Source organism: Ricinus communis, chromosome 8, assembly GCF_019578655.1.
Source record: "Ricinus communis isolate WT05 ecotype wild-type chromosome 8, ASM1957865v1, whole genome shotgun sequence".
Lineage (NCBI taxonomy): Eukaryota > Viridiplantae > Streptophyta > Magnoliopsida > Malpighiales > Euphorbiaceae > Ricinus > Ricinus communis.
In genome coordinates this window covers 21,211,058-21,232,306 of record NC_063263.1, presented here as the reverse complement: position 1 = coordinate 21,232,306, position 21,249 = coordinate 21,211,058, and the positions used below count along the sequence as shown (strand labels likewise).

At 28.7% G+C, this 21,249-nt stretch overlaps 1 protein-coding gene across 1 annotated transcript; it reads left to right on the top strand.

The window, feature by feature from the left end:
* Positions 1-3,211: 3,211 nt before the first annotated feature.
* LOC8279615 (vacuolar iron transporter homolog 2) lies at positions 3,212-4,056 on the top strand. Its single transcript, XM_002527725.3, has one exon. It carries the CDS (start codon positions 3,327-3,329, stop codon positions 4,002-4,004), a length of 678 nt encoding a protein of 225 aa, XP_002527771.1. The 5' UTR covers positions 3,212-3,326; the 3' UTR covers positions 4,005-4,056.
* The last annotated feature ends 17,193 nt before the right edge of the window (positions 4,057-21,249 follow it).

The following is a 21,249-nucleotide window of genomic DNA, read 5'->3' as shown; positions in this document are numbered from 1 at the left end:
AAGAAGAGAGAAATACTTTACCAGATGACTAAGACAATGAATAGCTTTCGCGTCATAACACATGACACACAGACAGTTGCGTATTTGCATCTTCTCTTAATTTACTTTGAAATAAATTGCAATTTAACCTTTGGAGTCAATTCAATTATTTTTTTTAGATTTTAAAATATTTTAATCTAAATTTTTATATATTTAGTTCAAGATAATTTTATTTTTTATAAAAAAAGAAAATAAGTTACATACTCCCTAAAAAGAGAATAGATATAATAAAATAAAAAATATTAGTTTTTATATTAAATTATCTAAATTAAAAAATTTATTATATTTAAATAAAATATAAAATATATATTGCTATAATATTCTTATTTTCTTCTTAATAATAATAGTGAAAGAGACAGTTATAGCAGTAGTAGTGCCGAGGGCGATGGAGATGAAAGCAATTTTAGCGAGAATAATGGTGTTAATAACTATTTATTACTTAATTACATTAATTATACTGAAATTATAAAATTACTTTTAAATAACATTATAATTTTTTTATTTATTTTTTCTTTTTAAGATAGAGCGACTCTTACTCTCTCGTTTGTTTTCTTCAAAATAGTTTAATTTGAGCCAAACATACTAAAATTTGAGCTAAAAGTCTATAAATTTGAAAAGAACTAAATTGAGCTCGTTTGATAAAATTAGTGGTTAAATTGTACTTTATTCCATTTATCTTTGACTCTTTTTTTGTTAAATATCTTCCCTTTAAAAGAAATTAAAAGAAGATTGAAACTTAATTATTCTCTAAATTGGAGTTAGATATATTTATCATATACCAGTTGATTACCTGTGCATTACACGGTTAGTATTATTATTTTGACTATAAAATCAAGTTGATAGATACAATATAATAAAATTTCTAATTTTTAATATTAATTTATAAAATTTTAGAAAAATAGCAGACTAACTATTTTAAATGTATTTAACTTTTTAAAATTTTAAAATTTTATTAATGCAATATATATAAATTATTTATCAATTAATTTTAATATTATATAAATTAATACATCAATATAATTGGTATTTACTATTTTTAGAACTAAAAATTTATTATATAATTAGAAAGTTAATTTATTGATAAATATAATATTAAAAATATAATTTAAGATGTTATTTTTAATATTAAAATTATTATTTAATTACAAAATTAATTTATTAGTTAATACAATAGTAAAATATAATTAATATACTTATTTAGAATAGAATTATTATTATTATCTGACTAGAAAACTATTTCTTAATTGATATGATATTAAATTATAATTAATATATTATTTTTTAAGATTAGAGTCAATTTTTAATTAAAAATATAATTTATAAATTAATAAATTAATAAAAAAAGTTATAAAATTACACATAAGCTTGAATCTCATATATTAAAAGTATGTGTCAAAAATAAGTATACATGTAAAATTAAAATCTTATATATCAAAGCTTAAGTATATATAATTTTCTTTCTAATAGTAAGTATATATTTCTAGTTAAACAAGTGGTTTAATTTTTTTTGACAAATTAAATCGGATTTTTAGTTAATAAATAGGAAATTATATTGTTTCTAAATTACAAAAGAAAAAGAAAAAGAAAAATATAAAATTTTATTTAAATTGATAATATATATTTACAATCGAATTAAATTTATAAATATAAAACTAATCATACGGTGCACATTGCTGGCTGTTACTGTTCTCTCAGTGACAAATATTTCTAATTCATAAATATTAACAGTAAATTTTTTATTTTAAATTTTTATATATAAATATAACTAATATTAAATTAAATACATATAATTATACATGCATAAACATTTTTAAAAGAATAAAATATATTATTAAATGTTAAATTATTCTATTTTATTTTATTAAATTCTTAAATTTTTAATTTATTTTATTAAAAAGATTTCTACCTGTTCATACAAGTTTTATTTATTTTATTAAATTTTTACACTTTTATTTCCTTTTATCACAATAAAAATATTATATTTCATCTGAAAATAAAGAGTCTTAGCTGCCACCATCATAAAAAAGTAATGAGTCTCAGGTGCCACCTTATGTTATATCATGTGTGAATGCATCAGATGCCCATTGAACATCATATCTTTCTTTATTCCCTATTCATAATACTTTATAATCTGCTCTCCCCTGTCGAAAGTTATCACTTTAGGACATGTATTTATAAGAAAGATTGCTTTCCATGTGTAATCACAAAAAGTAAATTACCGAAAAGCCTCATTTATCTTTGATTATTCTCTATAAAAATAATTATATATTTTCTAATATTATTCAAAAAGCTGAGTCATACAAAAGCAACAAAACACCTCTTTAAAAATATTAAAAGCTGAACTTTAAGACCTAATTTAAAACATTAAGAAAAAAACTAGTTGAGAAGCCATTTTTCTTCATGTTTTTTTTTTTTCTTTTTTGTGATTTTGGCTCCCATTGGGATTTGAATTTGAACCCCACAGTTGTAGAGAGACTCCTTATCACTGGCCCGAAGCTCATTTGTTGATTTTGTTTTTCTATATTATCAAAAATTAATTTTTTTTTTCGTTCTTTCTAATTTAGTATTTAAAATTAAATTAACTAATTTAAGATTCACACTCAAAATTCAAATTTGAAACTTTATTTAAATTAAAAAAGAAATTTATCATTTTATATATATTCTTTTTAATATATATATATTTAAAATTAATTTAAAGCGTGTCAGACATGATTTTTATGGAGGACAAAATACTGCTTAAAGAATTTAGATGTCTTTCTAATTTAGTATTTAAAATTAAATTAACTAATTTAAGATTCACACTTAAAATTTAAATTTGAAACCTTGTTTAAATTAAAAGACATTTATTATTTTATTTACACTCTATTTTTTAGTGTATATATATATAAAATTAATTTAAAACGTGTCGGATATGATCTTTATGGATGACAAACCACTACTTAAAAAGTTTTAATGTCTCAAATTCAATAATTTAATTAAACTATAAGAAAACCTTACTATCTTATTTACACGATCATGTTCATACATAGATATTATGACGTTAGTTTCTTCATTCTTTCCAAATCAACTTCATTTTTCATGATTATTTCCTTTTTTAATACAATGTTTTCTTTCTTTTCTCTATGTGCTTACACGATCTTTGCTGTACTTTCACCATAAATACCAGCCTTAGTAGGCGTGTGCCCTCCACACTCTTCGATATCCATAACCCTCTAGTCTTCATTTACAACTCTCTCTATCACATCTTTCATCTTCAGTCTTTCTTTTTCTCTTCTCATTTCTTCCTCATGGCAGCCATTCAAGGACCAAGTAGCCAGCCCTCTGCCCTTAAACTAACCCAGCCACCAAACACTTGTAGCGATCCCGAAAACCAAGCAAATCAAGCACTAGAAGTGGAAGTGTTCGACTATTCCAAAAGAGCACAGTGGCTTCGAGCTGCTGTGCTCGGTGCAAATGATGGTTTGCTTTCTACTGCATCTATAATGATGGGAGTTGGAGCTGTCCGTAAAGATCCCAAGACCATGATCCTTACAGGTATTGCCAGTTTAGTTGCCGGTGCCTGTAGTATGGCCATTGGAGAATTTGTCTCTGTCTATTCACAATATGACACAGAAATGGCTCAAATTGAAAGAGAGATCGAGTCTAGAACCATACAACCCATTGATGTTGAGGCAAGGAAAAAGGATTTGCCAAACCCATTACAGGCGGCCGGAGCTTCAGCCTTTGCATTTGCTGCAGGGGCAGCGATACCACTGCTTGGGGCAGCTTTCGTGAAGGAATATGCAGCGAGGGTTTGGGTAGTGATAGGTTTGGCTAGTCTTGCTTTATTAGGGTTTGGATGGTTAAGTGCAGTGTTAGGGCATGCACCTGTGGTTAAGTCATCTTTGAGGGTGTTGGTTGGTGGATGGTTGGCCATGGGTATAACTTTTGGAGTAACCAAAGCTATTGGCATCACTGGAATTTGATTGTCATAGTCTCTAAAGAATATATCAAATGAATCTATGCACCTTTAATTTAGATTATTTAATTTGGATTATTTATTCACGTTGTTAGTTGTCGGTTTAAAACAGATATCAGTTATTTTATAATTTTGTAATATTATCTTATAATTTATATTATTTATTGAGATCTACATACAATATTTTACAATAATTATTTTTAATTTTATAATATTTTAAATAAAATGATGAACATCAAACTTTGCCCTTTTCATATATCCTTTTACTTTACATTTGGTCACTTTTGATCATGTTAGATATAGATCTATATAAAAAGTATGCTTTTGTGCATTGGCCTTTTGCTTTGGGTTTCTTTTCTTTCTCTCCTAGATTTTCATGGATGTTTTAGATTCCTTGTAAGCTTAGTTAAAGTGTAAATATAATATAACGAAAAGATTTTATGAGTTCAAGTATGGTTTTTCTTTGATTTGTCAATATTGAACTAAAACATAACTTCTTCTTTCTTCCACTTCTTGTATGGAAATGTGTATGGTTAGAGCATTTCTTAGGTATTTCTAGCAATTGTTAATACACTTGAACTACCATTAATTAGCCTTAAAATTAACATCGCAAGCATGATTAATCTTCCCATATATAAATTGGAAGATATTTATATAAGAGTAAATTGTTCTCTTTTAAAAAAACTTTTTTTATTAGAAAATACAAAATACTGTCCTTTTGAAAAATGCCAGTAATACTTGCTTTTAGACACTCCTTTTATGATTGGTCCATATATATCTATTTATCTATTAAATTTTGAGATAATTTTTTTTTGACATGTACCACAATTTTAATAATTTTTATTTTGATATATATATTTATCTTTGACACATAGTATTCAAATTTATATGTACTCTTATAGTTTTTTTATTAATTTATAGATTAAAATAAATTATATTTTTAATTAAATAATAATTTTAATCCTAAAAATTAATATTTAATTATATTAACCAACAAATTAGTTTTCTAATTAGATAATAATCCTAATTAACTAATAAGTTAGTTTTCTAATTATAGAATGATTTCAAATTTTAGAAAAATAATAATAATAATTATATATATAGTATTAATTTATATAATATTAAAAATCAGTTAAAAAATATTTTTAAATAAATTCTTTATATTCTTTTCACTAATAAAATCTTAAAAATAAAATTTTCTTTAAGATTTAATAATATCTAATTTGTTATTATCTTTTAAATATTATAAATTATTATAAAATATATAAAGTAAATTTAATTTTATATTATTATTTATTAAATAAAATAATAATAACAGTCGTACAACAACTAGTTATTTTTTTTTTCTATAAGAGACTTTAGATCTATTTAATAGATAGAAATAACTATGTATATTTTAATTTTCTCTCCCTTATTAATAATTATAAATGCATCTAAAATACTTATTATATGTTGATTTAAAGTCTTCTTAATAAAAAGAGCCTTTCCTGGAGTTTCTTTTCTCTTCGTCCATATAATCATAGAGATAATAAGATAATAAGACCTGCTTAGTTAACTTTGAGCCCTAACTTTAATTCTAACTTAATAAGTCCTAACCAGATTTTATACCAAAAAAGTCTTCTCCTTGACGTTGTACCATTATAAGCTATAGTGCCAAACCAATTTACTTTTGGGTAATTACTATTTGATTCTGTATTTTTTTTATATTATATTAGTTGTCCCTCTAATATTTAAAAATTATATATTTTTTCATCTTTTTATTTTGTAATCTATACTAGAAACTCTTCCGTCAGAGTTTTTGTTAAATAACCGCTAATTAGATTTGATTTTATACTATTTATTTCTTGATCTTTGATGTAATATACAAATTGCTTCTTATAGTTTATTTATTATACTTTTATTTAATTTTTATATAAAAATCAATTTTAGTATCTATACAGAATAATTAACTAGTGTTCTTTAATTATTTTAATTTCTAGCATAATTAAATTTTAGTAAAATTTAAATATTTTAAAATACTTATATTTATCAAAATATTGAAAATTCATATATTATTCTTATTATTGATGTGTCTAAATTAGTATTCGCAAGTGTATGAACCGAATGATTGTTCGGGCAAGCTCACCACGATGTCGATCTCATAAGAAATTATAGAGCATATATTATAAAGACCAACTATCACACAAAATACTAAAAATAAATATAAACACTCTAAGCCAATGTTTTGAAAATGATTTTAAGTTTGATAAAAGAAATTAAATAACCGGAGAATAAATGTGCAACTAGAATTATTAATATGAACTATATGATAAAATAGCATTTGGTCTAGCTTTTACTTAGTAATCCTCTTAATTCCCTTAAGTCCAAATCTAACAAATGAGATGGTGATGTGCCTTTTTCCCTAAGTCACCTAAGCTAATGATACAACTTAGGTTTCTTATACCGACATAGATTAAAGTAAAGATGATGTTTCTAATGCTTTTAACCTAAAGATTTTCATAACAAATATTACTTCTAAATTAATATGATGATCAATCCATAATAATAGATGAAACTAATGAACATATGAAGGTAAAGAAATCATTCATTAAACACAAAATATATAAGGTTTATACATAAGTAAAAAACCAAACTAAACACTTATGGAACTTAGCTTAACATACTTAATCCAACGATCATTGTAATTAAATAGAAAGACTTAAGATTCATAAAACAGAAAACTAAAACTCCCTCAAAGTTCAAAGGCTTTTCAAGGAATGAAGAAGATTGGTCCTCTTTCTTTACGTCTTTAAAAAGCTTTTCTGATTTTTCGAAGAATGATGCAACTCCAGCTAGCTAGATGTAGAAGATGATGAACTCTAGAAAATTCTGCAGAGAATAGTAGAAACCTTTTCTCTAGAGAATCGTTGTAGCCAACAAAACTCTCTGTTTTAATTAACCTCTACTCCTTGTAGAGATCTCCTTTTTAGAGTTCTTTTCTCAGCACATAACTACTATAGTTATCCCTTACTGTCCTAAACAAACTAAACAACTCAAAAGATAATTATCTACTAATTACATATAATAATTACTTAAACCCCCTTCTTGGGCCTTAATGAATTAAGCTAGGCCCAAGCTATTGATAGTCCACGTGTCTGATTCTCGAGCCTTTTATAGCAGCATTCAAATTAAAGCCCATTAGTGCATTTTTAGGTCAAATTCTCCTCTTTGGCGATTATTTCATGAATTTAGACAATAAAACTAAAGTGAGGTAAAAAGACATGTTTTCACCATATTATATATAAAAATATCATTAAATCTCTAAAATACCCTTAAATATCTCTATACAATTTGGATTGATCAATTGCTAATTTTGTTATACTTGAATTGAAACTTTGATAAAAAGTTTGAGAATCAAATTATATCCTTATCAATTTAGTTCTTTAATTGTATTTGATTCTCAAAACACAACGAGATTTTAATGCAATAAATAAAATATAATTTTTTTTTGTATAATTTCTTTTAAACAACCATTAACTATGTTTAATTTTATACTATTTGCCCCTTGATCTTTGGTGTAATATACAAATTGCCTCTTATAGTTTATCTATTATACTTTTATCTATTTTTATATAAAAATTAATTTTAGTGTCTGTACAATATAATTAACTAGTATTCTTTAATTACTTTAATTTCTAGCATAATTAAATCCTAGTAAACTTTTTAAATATTTTAAAGTACTTATATTTATCAAAATATTAAAATTCATATAATTTAACTTTAAATTATTAATATAAAATATATATTATTTTTATTACTAATTTTGTTATACTTGAATTGAAACTTTAATAAGATGTTTGAGGATCAAATTATATTCTTTATCAATTTAGTCCTTTAATTGTATTGATTTTCAAAACACAAGAGGATTTTAATGCAATAAATAAAATATAGAAAAAAATTTATATATTATACAAAAAAGTGAGAAAATAAATAGTATAAAACTAAACCTAATTAACGATTCTCTAACAGAAATTCTGGCGAAAGAGACTTTTAGTATAAAATTACAAAATAGAAGGATGAAAAGAAATATATTTTAAAATTTTATAGGATAACTAGTATAATATGAAAAAACACAGATAAAATATAATTACCTCTTTTTTTAATCCATAACATTGCGGGCACACCTTAAAAAGTTGTTTTGGAGGAATATTAAGTCTCCTTTGAGCAAATGGTAGAACAAAGAAGGTAATGCATTTCGTAAGCATTGAGGAGGGGTAAGTTTGACCATGGGTCAATTCAAACTCAATATTGAACCAAAACTAGAATGGTCGAAATCGAAACTGGTCAAATTTGAAACTGGGCTCAAACCTGTCCGAAACTGAAAGGGATTGGTTCAAGGCCGGTTCTTGAAAACTAGGAATTGGGTTTGAACTTGTGAAAAAAAAATTATTTTTAACATTTTATTATATAATACAAATATCTCACAAAAACGAAAAAATAAATCCTGCTTAATATGACCTGTTACTACTTCGATTCTGCTAGGAGCTGGAAGTGTTTCCATCATAGCCACCATGAGATTTGCGATAGTTTGAATTGTATCCTTAGGCATTGTCAAAGTTTTTTTTTTCTTACATTGAAAAAGTTGTTTTCTTACAATATTTTCTATATTTCATATACACAAAATATCTTACTAGCTTTACATGTGTCTAGCTCCTATTGGTGTCAATATTCTATTAGCCCCCCTCAAGTTGGAGCATACAGATTTTGGATGCCCAACTTGGAGATGGAAGCTTGGAACAGAGTTGCCGGAATTGGCTTTGTAAAAGAATCAGCCAATTGTTTTGATGAAGGGACTGGCATAAGATTGATGACTCCACATTGAATTTTCTCTCGGATGAGATGGCAATCAATTTCTATATGCTTGGTCCTTGCATGATATACAAGATTCTCGACAATTTTGATGGCAGATAAGTTGTCACAATATAGATTTGCTGGAGAAAAATGGAGCTACAAATCCTGAAGGAGAAAGTGAAGCCATTGTATCTCACATGTCACTGCAACTATAGCTCTATACTCTACTTCACTTGAAGAGCGTGAGATTGTTTGTTGTTTCTTGAACTTCCATAATATCAATGTTGAACTGAGAAAAACACAGAACCCAGTAATAGATTTTCTAGACTTAGGGCATGAAGCCCAATCAGAATCACTGAAAGCTTTAAGCTGAAGATCACCTGTCGCTGGAAAAAATAAGGCCTGTCTTGGAGTCCCTTTCAAATATCGGAGAACTCTGTGAGCTGAGGTCAAATGAACATCTGTAGGAGCTTGAAGAAACTGAGAGAACTGTTGTACTGCATATGCTATGTCAGGTCTAGTGTGGGTTAGGTACAACAGCTTGCCAACTAGACTTCTGTATGCTGTAATGTCTTCAAGAACCTGCCCCCCTGTTCTAGACAATTTCTCAGTAGATACTATCGGTGTCAGTATTGGTTTAGCTCCGAGAAAACCAATTTCTTGCAAAAGGTCTAAAGTGTATTTTCTCTGGCAAAGGTTAATGCCGGTTTTGGACCTGGCAACCTCTAATCTAAGAAAAAAATTGAGTTCTCCAAGATCCTTAATTTGGAAAGTATCATGAAGGAATCTTTTTACCTTTATAATTTTTATCATGTTTGAACTTGCTAAGACAATGTCATCCACATAAATAGCTAAAGCAATGAAGTTTGATCCAGTACCTTTGGTAAAGAGGGAGGAGTCTGAAGCAGCCTGTTTAAACTTTTGAGTATGCAATGCAGCAGTTAGCTTTGCATTCCATTGTCTGCTTGCTTGTTTCAATCCATACAAGCTCTTCTTTAGTTTGCAAACTGTATTAGTCTGCTTAGGCTGAAAACCAAGGGGCAAATCCATGTAAATCTCCTCTTGTAAGTCACCATGTAAAAAGGCATTATTGATATCAAGCTGAGAAAGATTCTAGTCCTTCGCAGCAGCTACGACGAATAAGAGTTCTGATTGGGGTGATCTTTGCTACAGGACTAAAAGTATTAAGAAAGTCAGTGCCAGACCTTTGAGTATATCCCTTAGCCACGAGCCTTGCTTTGTATCTTTCTAGAGTCCCATCAGCTTTAAGCTTTATTTTATACACCCATTTACAACCAATAGTCTACTTGCCCGTGGATAAAGGAACTAATTCCCAAGTATTACTTTCTTCTAAAGCAGCTATTTCTTCAGCCATTGCTTGTTTCCAACAAGTATGTGAAATTGCCTGATTATAATATTTTGGTTCAGGTAATATTGTTGTATTACATATATAGGACTTGTAATGAGGTGAGATATTATCATAAGATAGAACTTGAGAAATATGATGTGGTGTGGTTCTAGGTTTGGGCAGAGAAACTTCAAAATTGTGAAATTTTGATGGCAGGTGAACATTTCTAGTAGGTCTGGGAGAGGGTTGATAAACGGTACTTAAATTGATTGGAGGAGACTATATTTCAGTAGTAGATGAATGGAGTGGATCAAATGTTTGTGAATCTGCCCTTTTGAAATTTTCAAGTGAACTTTCATTTTGATAAACAGGGATAAGAACATCATTGAATGGTATTGTAGCAAAAATCTCTTTAAATGGGAACATGTTTTCTGTAAATGTTACATCTCTAGAAAAAAAAAAATTTATTCTCTAAATTGTATATTCTGTAACCTTTAGTGTTTTTAGGAAACCAATGAAAACATACTTGATTGCTCTAGGATGCATTTTTGTCTTAGGATGAGGTAAAACAAAAGCAAATGCTAAACAACCGAAGACTTTGAGCTGATCATAAGAAGGTTTGACCTTGAAAAGGATCTCAAAAGGAGTTGACTGGTTTAAAACCGGTATTGGGGTCCTGTTAATTAAAAAGGCAGCATGCAGAACACAATCAATCTAAAAACAAAGAGGGAGATTGGCTTGAATCCTTGCAATAGAGAGAATATGCTGGTACTTTCTCTCAATAATACTATTTTGTTAAGGTGTGTAGGTGCAAGAAGTTTGATGAACAATCCCTTTTGATTTGTAAAAATCAATCATTTCAAATTCTTTCCCATTATCAGTTCTAAAGCATTTAATCTTGACTGAGAACTGAGTTTCAACAAGATGGTAAAAATCAATGATCAAATGTCTAGCTTCTGACTTAAGCTTCATAGGATAGATCCATAGGAATCTGCTCTTGTCATCAACTATGGTTAAAAAATATGAATGACCATATATGCTTTTGGCAGGAAATGGTCCCCAAATGTCTAAATAAATATAAAAAATTGAAGTAGAAAAAAAATTGCTAACAGGGAAAATATGCCTTTTTTGTTTAGCCAAATGACAAGCTTCACATTCAAAGCAATTATCCTTAATCACAACATTATGAAACTGATCAAGAGATTTCATTACTTGTTTAGAAGGGTGGCCTAGTCTGTTATACCACAAAGTAAAAGCAACGACATTACAACTAACAGAAAATGAATTTGAAAACTTCTTAGTATTTTCTTGTTGTAAAAGTTGATATAATCCATTCACTTGCTTAGCTATACTAGTCATCGTCCAAAGTTTCATGTCCTGAATATAACAAAAGTTGGAGGAAAAAATGAGAGAGTAAAGTTGTTTTTGGTTAACTACGAAGTGGAGATGAGATTAAAGGCAAAATTTAGTATGTAGAAAATGCTATGAAGAATCAAAGAGGGTGATAATTCAACAGTGCCCATACATGTAACCTGAACTAATTCATTATTAGGTAACTTCACATATTTATCAGAAACTTTGTAATGTCTTTTCAAAAAACTGAGAGAATTAGTAATGTGATAAGTAGCTCTTGAATCTACAATCCATTTACTATTGTGGAATTGCTTATAACAACATAAAACAATACCTTTTTCAGCAATAGGATTGAAGGCAGAAGATAGAGCATTGATCTGAGAGGTGGCTGCATTCTGAGAGTCAACTGCCTTTTCTTGAATCATAGACATCAGACTATTATACTAATCCCTTGTAAAAGTAATAGGACCATCATCACCAGATTTGTTAAAAGAGTTACCATTGTCATAGTTCAATTGATATGCCATTTGTTCAGTAGTTGAAAAATTATGACTGTCAAAAGGGAAAGATGCAACCTGGTTTGTAAAACTTGGAAAATTCTTGCTTGCTCCCTTGTATCCCGGTGGGAACCCATTCTTTCTGTAACACTTGTCAACAGGGTGCCCATACATTCCACAGAAAGTGCAGGTAGGCTTCTTGGCCCCATTGTTTGAAAAAATTCCAGAATTGCCAAAATATTTCTTTTGACTATTACTAAGGTTAAATTGCTGGTTTCCTATCTTCGGCCTAAAGCCATTCATATTCTTCAAGTGATGATTATGTCTAAGATTAAAACCAGTTGTTCTACTTCCAACATTCATATTGAATTTTCCAGCTAGTATTATATTTGAATTATAGAAAACTATAGCAGCACTAAAAGATCATTCATGTTGAATCACAATAGCAAAGATTTCATTCACAGAAGGCATTGGTTTCATCATAAGAATCTGGGACCTTTGGATAGAGAAATTTTCATTTAACCCTTTAAGAAACTTTAGGATAAAATCTTGTTTCCTGTATTTATTGACAGAACACTCATAAGCATGCAGAGGTCTCAAATTACATATCTCATCCTATAAGATCTTCAAGTGGTTATGATAAGCAGTAACAAAAAGGTTACCTTGTTGCAGAAAGAAGAATTCCTGCTGAAGATCAGAGATCCTTATAAGGTCACCTTGTGAAAAACGATCATATAGGTCTGCCCAAAGATCGTATGCATAGTCCAACCACATTACACTTTGCCCAATTTCTGTATTAAGAGATCTTTGTAACCAAGAAAGCACAAGATTGTTGCATTTCATCGAAGCATTATAAGAAGGATCTTCTTCCCTAGGAACCTTAATTCAACCATTAACAAATCGAAATTTGTTCTTTGAAATCAGAGACATCTTAATAGATCGTGCCCAGCTATGATAGTTGTTGCCAGTTAATTAAGAGGAGGTTAACATGAGAGATGGGTTTTCATTTGGGTGGATGTAGTATTCACTAATCTGATCATCGATCTTGAAGGTTTGTGTAGAATTAAAATCTTCAGTAGCTCTCGAAGATATTGATAGGGAATTTCAGATGCGATTAAGAAGGAAAAGTGGTCGTTAATCAAACAGACAGCCAGCAACCAAGAAAAACAAGAAAAACAACAACAAAAATAGCAACTCAGTTTTATTTCTTTTATTTTTTTTTAATTGACGAAGCCTGAAGTAAGCGGGTCGGATCAGATCCGATCTCTGCGACGAATGGATCTTCGATTCGAGGACCTCGCCATAGGCACTAAAGGCTTCTTTAAGGTCGTTTAACAATCTTCGTGTTCTGCTCGATCTCAGCAGTTTCTTCCATTTTCTGCAAGGCAACTCGGGCAGCTTCTCTTTCTTTCTCTCGTTGTTTGTCCAATTCAATTCCTTCCCTCTTTCATGAGGCAGCTTCAACAGCTCTGATTTAGGCTTCAATCCGAGCCTTTTCTTCAAGCTGCTCTAACACCAAAACACGTACCCACAAGGAAAACAACTGCTCTAACACCAAAGCTGCTCTAACTCAACAGAAATGGTGGAGGCAACGAAAAAGCCTCACACTTAAACCTTTCCACAGCCTAAACGCAGGGGGCACAGAGAGCAGAACGAGGAAAAGAGAAGGGGAAAATGTTGCTCTAATACCATGTCAAAGTTTTCTTTTTTTCTTATATTGAAAAAGTTATTTTCTTACAATGTTTTCTATGTTTCATATATACAAAATATCTCACTAGTTTTACACGTGTCTAGCTCCTATTGGTGTCAATATTCTATTAGGCATAATTATGAGTTCCTTAATGTGGCTTGTAGGATTGCTGAGCTTTAGAATTTTGTTTTTGAGTAAATTTGTTGTGTTAAGAACAAGAGGAGAGGCTAAGTCATTGTCTTTCAGCATTCTCTCAACATCAGTTAATTTATCAAATAGTTTTGAATAGGCAATTGGTGATTCTCGTACTTTAATGGCTACAACAATAGTATTGAATTCATCTCCTAATTGAGTGATAATATGATCAATGAGATCTTTTTCACTAATAGGATTCTGAGTAAGAGCCAGTTCATTTGCAATGGATCCCATTTTATTGAGAAATTCAGCAACTGATTTTGTGCCCTTTGGATTCTTAGCTAGCTTAGCTTTAAGAGAGATGATTCGAGAACGCAAAGAATTTGCATAGCTGCAAGTGAGCCGCTCCTAGGCTTCTTTTGAAGATTCAACTAAGGAAATAATTGGTTGAATGGGCTCTAAATAACTACCAAGAATCGCGCTGAGGATGATTTGATCTTGCCTATACCAGATATTATAGATTGGATTAAGAGTCTTTTTCTCACTGTCAAGGTGCTGAGATGGAGGAGATAGAATGCCATCGATGTACTCTAGTAGATTAAGGCTAATGAGAGTTGATTGAATTTTTTTCGCCAAATAGGAAAGTTGGAAGAAGTGAGCTTGATAGAAAAATGAGTTGGTGCATTTAGTTGCACAATGGATTTTGCAGTAGTGATCGACATAGCTAGAATTGAGGATTAAAAAAAAGAGCTAGTAGGAGTATTTGAAGGCTCTGATACCATTTACGATATTAAAGCTAAAGTATATTGACAAAGTGATTACATCAAGTTATATAGCAGAGCTTACAGAAAATATAGGAGCTAAATATAATGAGCTGTTTAAATAAGTTAGGAGATAATTATTTTATTCTTTGTACTTATCCTTTACAATTAGAACTAGTCGGAATCGAAATCGTCAATCGAAACTGGCCAATTCTATATGTTATGGAATTGTAGTTCTGAACTAGAATCGCCAGTTCCCAATGTTGGTTTTTGGAGTTAGAAATGGATCTTTTTGTCGATTTCTCCGTGCAACTTCATAGATTAGTTAGCCTCGTAATTTGTCTCGCCCTTTTTTTTTAAGGCAATCCAAGTTGTAATTGCATTACAAGGCCCTTGAAAAGGCATCAGAGTACAAAATATCCTCCAAACTCTTGGGAAGGGTTACTACCCAGTGTGCAGGACGTCTCTCGATATATCACGTGTATTTATGGCATAATTAGAACATAAATACTTAATATCGCAAACAATATCAATGTCACTGCTTTGCACATATTAATAGTGACTCACTTGCTAGCTGTTTGATTCATTTTTTAAACTAGGTTCATTAGACATGCAAAATCAACTAGTTTTTTTTTTCTTTTAAGATCTCGTCCTCATGATAATTATACCAATGGTTACTTAATTTACATTAAGTTTTATTTTTGTCACATAATTTTTTTTTGTATAATTACAGTCATTTAACTTTATGTTAGGTAATAGTTAGGTCACTTATCCAAAATCTTTAGATTATTCATAAAAAAAAAAATCTTTAAATCTCTTAAATCTACAACATAAAATCTCTAATGCTATAAAATGAAATACCTAACTTTGAAGCTTTGAAACAAAGATTAATCCCAATTTTTAAAAATTGATTTCAATGGAATGACGTTATAGACAACTAGGAGAATATACATTCATATGCTGTAAATTCTACATACTCATTATTTTACAATTAGCATTCAGATTTAATTAATCTGGTGGTTAGGCACTCATTTGATATAGTAGTTGTAGCACAAAGTAGGAATTGACCGCACATCCTCAAATAGACATATGAAATTGTAAAAAACAGAAAAGAAATGATGATTTAAATACAAACAAGTACAAAATATTATTAATTTAATAGTTGGACGCTTTTTTTTTTCACTACTGTTATTATTATTATTATATTTTTTTTACTTTGGATTCTATTCTGATTCCACCAAATGTAATTGTTTTTGTCACTTTCAAAATTCACATTCTTTTTCCTCTTCCTTTGAAATCTCCTTTTAGATTCCTTAAAAAAGAGTTTTGAGGAATTTATTTTAAAATTCTTTTCGAGTTTGACTTTCCCGAAGCTAAGCAAGGCCTTTTTCGCCATCATATTCTGAATAGTTTGTTCATCTCTCTTGTCTATCGAAAAGAGAAGTTAAGAATGGCAGAACGACTTCCATCTCGACAGGATACTGCCACTGCCATGCACATATCAGAAAAGCCTCAGTTTCGTGCTGGTAAATGGTACTTCAGCAGGCATGAAATCGAGCGCTGTTCCCCGTCTAGAAAGGATGGAATTGACTTTGAGAAGGAGTTTCAATTACTGAGGTTGTACTGCTCGTTTATTCAAGACCTTGGCAAGAAGCTTAAAATGTAAGCTTAGGATAATATTCAAATTACTCGTGTACTTTGCTTTAGTAGCATTTCTTAGCCGCTATTCCTAGATATTCTAAAATCATATTACTGAAAGTTGGCTTATGCATTTTGCATTTGCGTAGTTTGTTAAAGATGCTTGATGGCTTAGTCAATCAAGCTTACACCTCTCTTTCCACAATCTCATTCAATGTTGGAATTTTTTTGACTCAGTTTCATCATTATGACAAAGAAAATATAGACATATGAAAAATAACAGCCGAGATTTATTATCAAAGCACAGAGAGTTCATGAAGTCTAAAGTTGAGTTTGATTTTAGGTTAAGTTAATAATTTAGTATAAGGGTTTGTTGACTAGACAGTGATTTATTAATTTTTTAAAACACCTTTAGTCAAACATTGGATACTTTAATTATTTCATTATTCTAATTAATTAAATTACTAGATTTTAAATAGATGACTAATTTGCTACCCAACTTAAAATTAAATGATTATGATAAAATAAGAAATATATATGACCAAAATAATACTTAGTATAAAGTCAAATTGTCATTGGTATGTATGAAATGAGAGAGGCCAAATTTGAATTTTTACTCAGTACTATTTGATTCAGTCTTCGAGTACATTTATTTTATTTCTCTAAAAAGCTATATATTTTAAATTATATTTTATAATTATTAATAGGAGAGAAAATATTAAATAATCATAACTATTTTTAAAATTGAAATAACCATAATTTTCTTTATCTATTATAATACATGTTATTTTTTATTAAAAAAATAAATAAGACGGACTATAAAAAACAAGTATCCAAAAATAAGCTGGTCACTTTTTACTCTTTGGCAATTTACCCCTTCAACTTGGAACCAAGTCCAAAAAGCTGTAACAATCAAATAAGTAGAACAAAATTATTTCAAATAGTTACTTTAACTAGAACAATTAATTTAACTAAAACAAAAGTATTTCAAATGCTGAATCTAATTACTTAAATATAATAATTGTCATCGTTTAAAATTATTTAACTTTTTAATTGTACGTATTTAACTATGTACTATTGATTTTTAAGTTTGAATGATTAAATGTCGTTTTGAAATATATAAAAAAAATTCATAAAAAAAAATGAAAAATAATTAAAAATCACAAGTAAGAAAATTTAGAAAAAACAAGGGTCATAATATGAAGATAATATTTCTAATAGAATTTTTTTAAGAAATACTATTATATTTTAGATGAGTACTACAAATACTAATAAAATGAGTATCACAATAAATAAAAATCTAAGGATGAAGTTTAAAAGACAATCATCTAGTTTGACTTTTTTTTTTTTTTACTTGAGGGATACATATATTTTTTTTTTGTCAAAAGAGTATCACGTGTTTTATTTTTTTAGTATTTTTTAGATGCACATTTATATTTTTGTACCTCTTGACTTTATTTTACTTAGTCCCTGATAATTAATTGCGTTTTAATAAATTCTTGTATTTTTATTTTTATAACTTTTAGATCATTCTTTTAGAAGCATGCATATAAACGTCGTTAATGCGAGTGAATATAAGAAAATTATGCCAACAAGATAATGTAACTTTCAACTTTAATTTATTGAGTCCCTAGAATTTTTTATTTATTTTAAAGAATCCTTAAAAGTTTAATTTTGGTTCATTAGATCCTTAAGAGTTTATATAATATTTTGTTATATTTTCCGCATTCAAACATTAATTGGATATGAATTCGTTATATATCATTAGATTGAATATAAAAAAAAATTGAATTTGTATAAGAGAATTAGCATGCACTTTTTCAATCTCATTTTTGTTATTTTGTCTGGGTATTTTAGTGCTTTAATAGCATATTTTATAAACATAATATGTGAGAAATATATATTTATTCCTCACTTTAGCTTAATTGTCCAATTTCAGGTATCATTAATCAAAAAGAAAAAATATTCACAAATGGGCTTAAATAGGACTATTATTGTCAAGATCTAGAATTAAGACACGTGGACTGCTATTTCCACAAGCCTAACAGAAAATTATAAGATCCAAAGAGAGGAGTTAATTAGTCTTTTTGTAATTTAGATCATTATTAGTTGTTTGTTTTATTTAGGATAGTTAAGAGTTGTTAGAAGATAACTCGTAAAAGTTTTATATTTAGAGAAGCATTCTATAAAAAATAATCTCTATAGTGCCAGATAAGTATTGGAAACTAGATACAAAACTGATACATTCTACATCTGTCAATTATTTCTCTTTTTGCAATTCTCTATACAGTTCATCTTCTATAAATACTTCAGCTTTTGTTTTCATTATTCTTTCAAGATTTAATGAGCTTTTTAAGAAATAGAGAGTGAGGACCGGTAATCTTCATACCTTAAAAGATTTTAGTTTTCAAGGAAGCCTTTGTTTTTTATTTTATTTTTATGTCTTTCTATTTAATTACATAATTATTAGATTAAATATGTCAAATTGGTTTTCTTAATTTTTTAGTTTAGTACTTATATATGAATCTTGTTATCTTTTTATTTAATGAATGGTTTCTTTACCTTTATATCTTTATTAATTTCAATTGTTATTGTTGGTTGACTATCATATTAATTTAATAGTAATAACTGTGATGAAATTTTTTTAACTTGAATGTACTAGAAATATCATCTTTACTTCAATCTAGCTAGAGTGATTAAAGAAATAGGAATATCGTCATCTCATTCATTAGATCTAGACTTAAGGTTAAAACAAGGGGATTACCAAATAATTGTCTAGGCTAAATGCTATTTTTATCATATAGTTTTCATAAATCATATTATTGCATATTTACTTTATAATTTATTTTATTTATTTTATGAATATTCTACTTTCTTAAATTATTGGCTTAGAGTATTTAGATTTATTTTTAGTATTTTTGTGTGATTATTAATCTATAGCAATAAGGTTCAGATTGCCCCCTGAACTTTTCGGGCAAGGCAAAATATTCCCTTTTGACCTTTTTTGGTCTTTTTAACCTAATTGTAAAAGATATCTTATATTTTAAATCCTCTCCAGCAAGAGTCTGAAAGTCTTTTACCTTCGTCCTTGGCTCTTGTAAAATTTTAGATTTGTAGTGACTTACAAGAAATTTCATAGTCAATCTCTTATTACTGTAAACCCTATGATATTTATGTTGAGGCTAATATGTCTTAATTTTAAAATCTTCAAATAGATTTTCTATGCTAGCCCACATATCTAAGGGCAGCCTTTTTAACTGCATACAATTTTTATTCTATCATATTCATTCTTTAGGAATTATAGTTCACATCCTTTTAGCACTGAGTATTTTGTTATAGAATCCTTAAATTGATGAGCTGATTCAAACACCATGCCAACCATAAATGAAGGCATCGCATAGTTGGAATATATATCACTCAATTTGATTTCTTCCTTCTAATAGTTTGACCCTCCTCATCACTGGAATCATTCTCAATGTTGTAATTGCCATTAGATTCATAGAATTCAACATCTGTCCCAAGTGCCTCATCATTAAAAATATTTAGATCAATATTAGGCACCTCATCTTCTCCAACTTCATCTTATTCACCTTCTTCAATTTCCACTCCATTCATATCTTCCACATATTCTTGATATGTAGGCAAAACATGCTTTATATTGTTGTATATTTTCTCTAGCCTCATTCAACTCATCATCATCTCCATCAGACAAAACATCATTTGTTGCACCATGTTGTTCATAAATATTTCATAGTTTACACCATATCTCCTCCACCACATGCTTCAGTTGCATTACTACTTCCACCTCATGTACAGTCCTATAACCTTGACAATTAGCTGATCTAACCTCTGATTCAGCAGTCTCATTCATGTCAGAAATATTGAACTCCAACTGCCGCACTTCTACAACAAGGTCAGGCTCATCCATATTGTGAACTAAATAATACATAATCTCATCCACATCAGTAATAGCTCCAAGAATTTCATAAATACTAAAGTCAACTTTTAACAGCTTCAACCTATTGTCTAGATTGCATCTGGGTTCTAACCAATATATCATTGACAAACTACCATAACCTAACCCCATTACATACTTCTCTAATTTAAAGTAATGTAATTTATCCTTATCTGTAATGAAAAAATGAAGCTTCCTCATCTCTTCATACCTTAATTGAGTTTCCTTTTCAAACCTACCCCTATGATAAAATTTAAAAGTAATTCCATTTATTGCCATCCTATATAGATAAATAAGCATTTCATACACAAAAGCTAAAAAAAAAAAAAAAGACACCCTAATTCAGCTCCTTAAATACAATAATAGATTTAAAAAAATTTGTAATTGTAATATGTAAAATCTTACCTTAAATCGTTGTTCTATAGTCTTCTCCAAAAGCTTTGCATCTTCTCCTTGATTTTCTAAATCAAGCCATTAAGCTGAACTAGATTTCAAAAGTTAAAAACCTAACTATTTTTTCAATTTTAGGTTATGGATATAAAAATCATTAAGAAAGAGATCTCCACAACTACCACTTAAGCAAGCCACAACATCGTTGACACGTGTCTTTTTTTGCTTTTTTTCTTTAATAAAGTATGATTAATAAAAAACTCTTTAAATATAAAAAAAGACTTTATATTTTCTAATTGTTAATTAGTTGATACAAGCATTTTGCAAATACATTGCAGGACACGAGCACATATCTTGACGAAAAATGACTAGTTTAAGCCATTTTTACAAAGTATTGGGTTAAAATGATCAAAGTATTGGCCAATATGAACCTTATTCCCACCTTATATAATAATGGTTCAGCTTCTTGAGAGATCGACCTCGATGTGAACTTATCCTTATTATAGGAACAGTTTGTACACTTATGAATACAAACTAAGTCTACTCCGTTAATTTCAGTTACTTAGTAATTGAGGATCTTCATGATCAATGTTGATTTTCACATAAAATGACAATTGAGATTATGAGTATACAAAGTATTTTAAGTGTATATTAT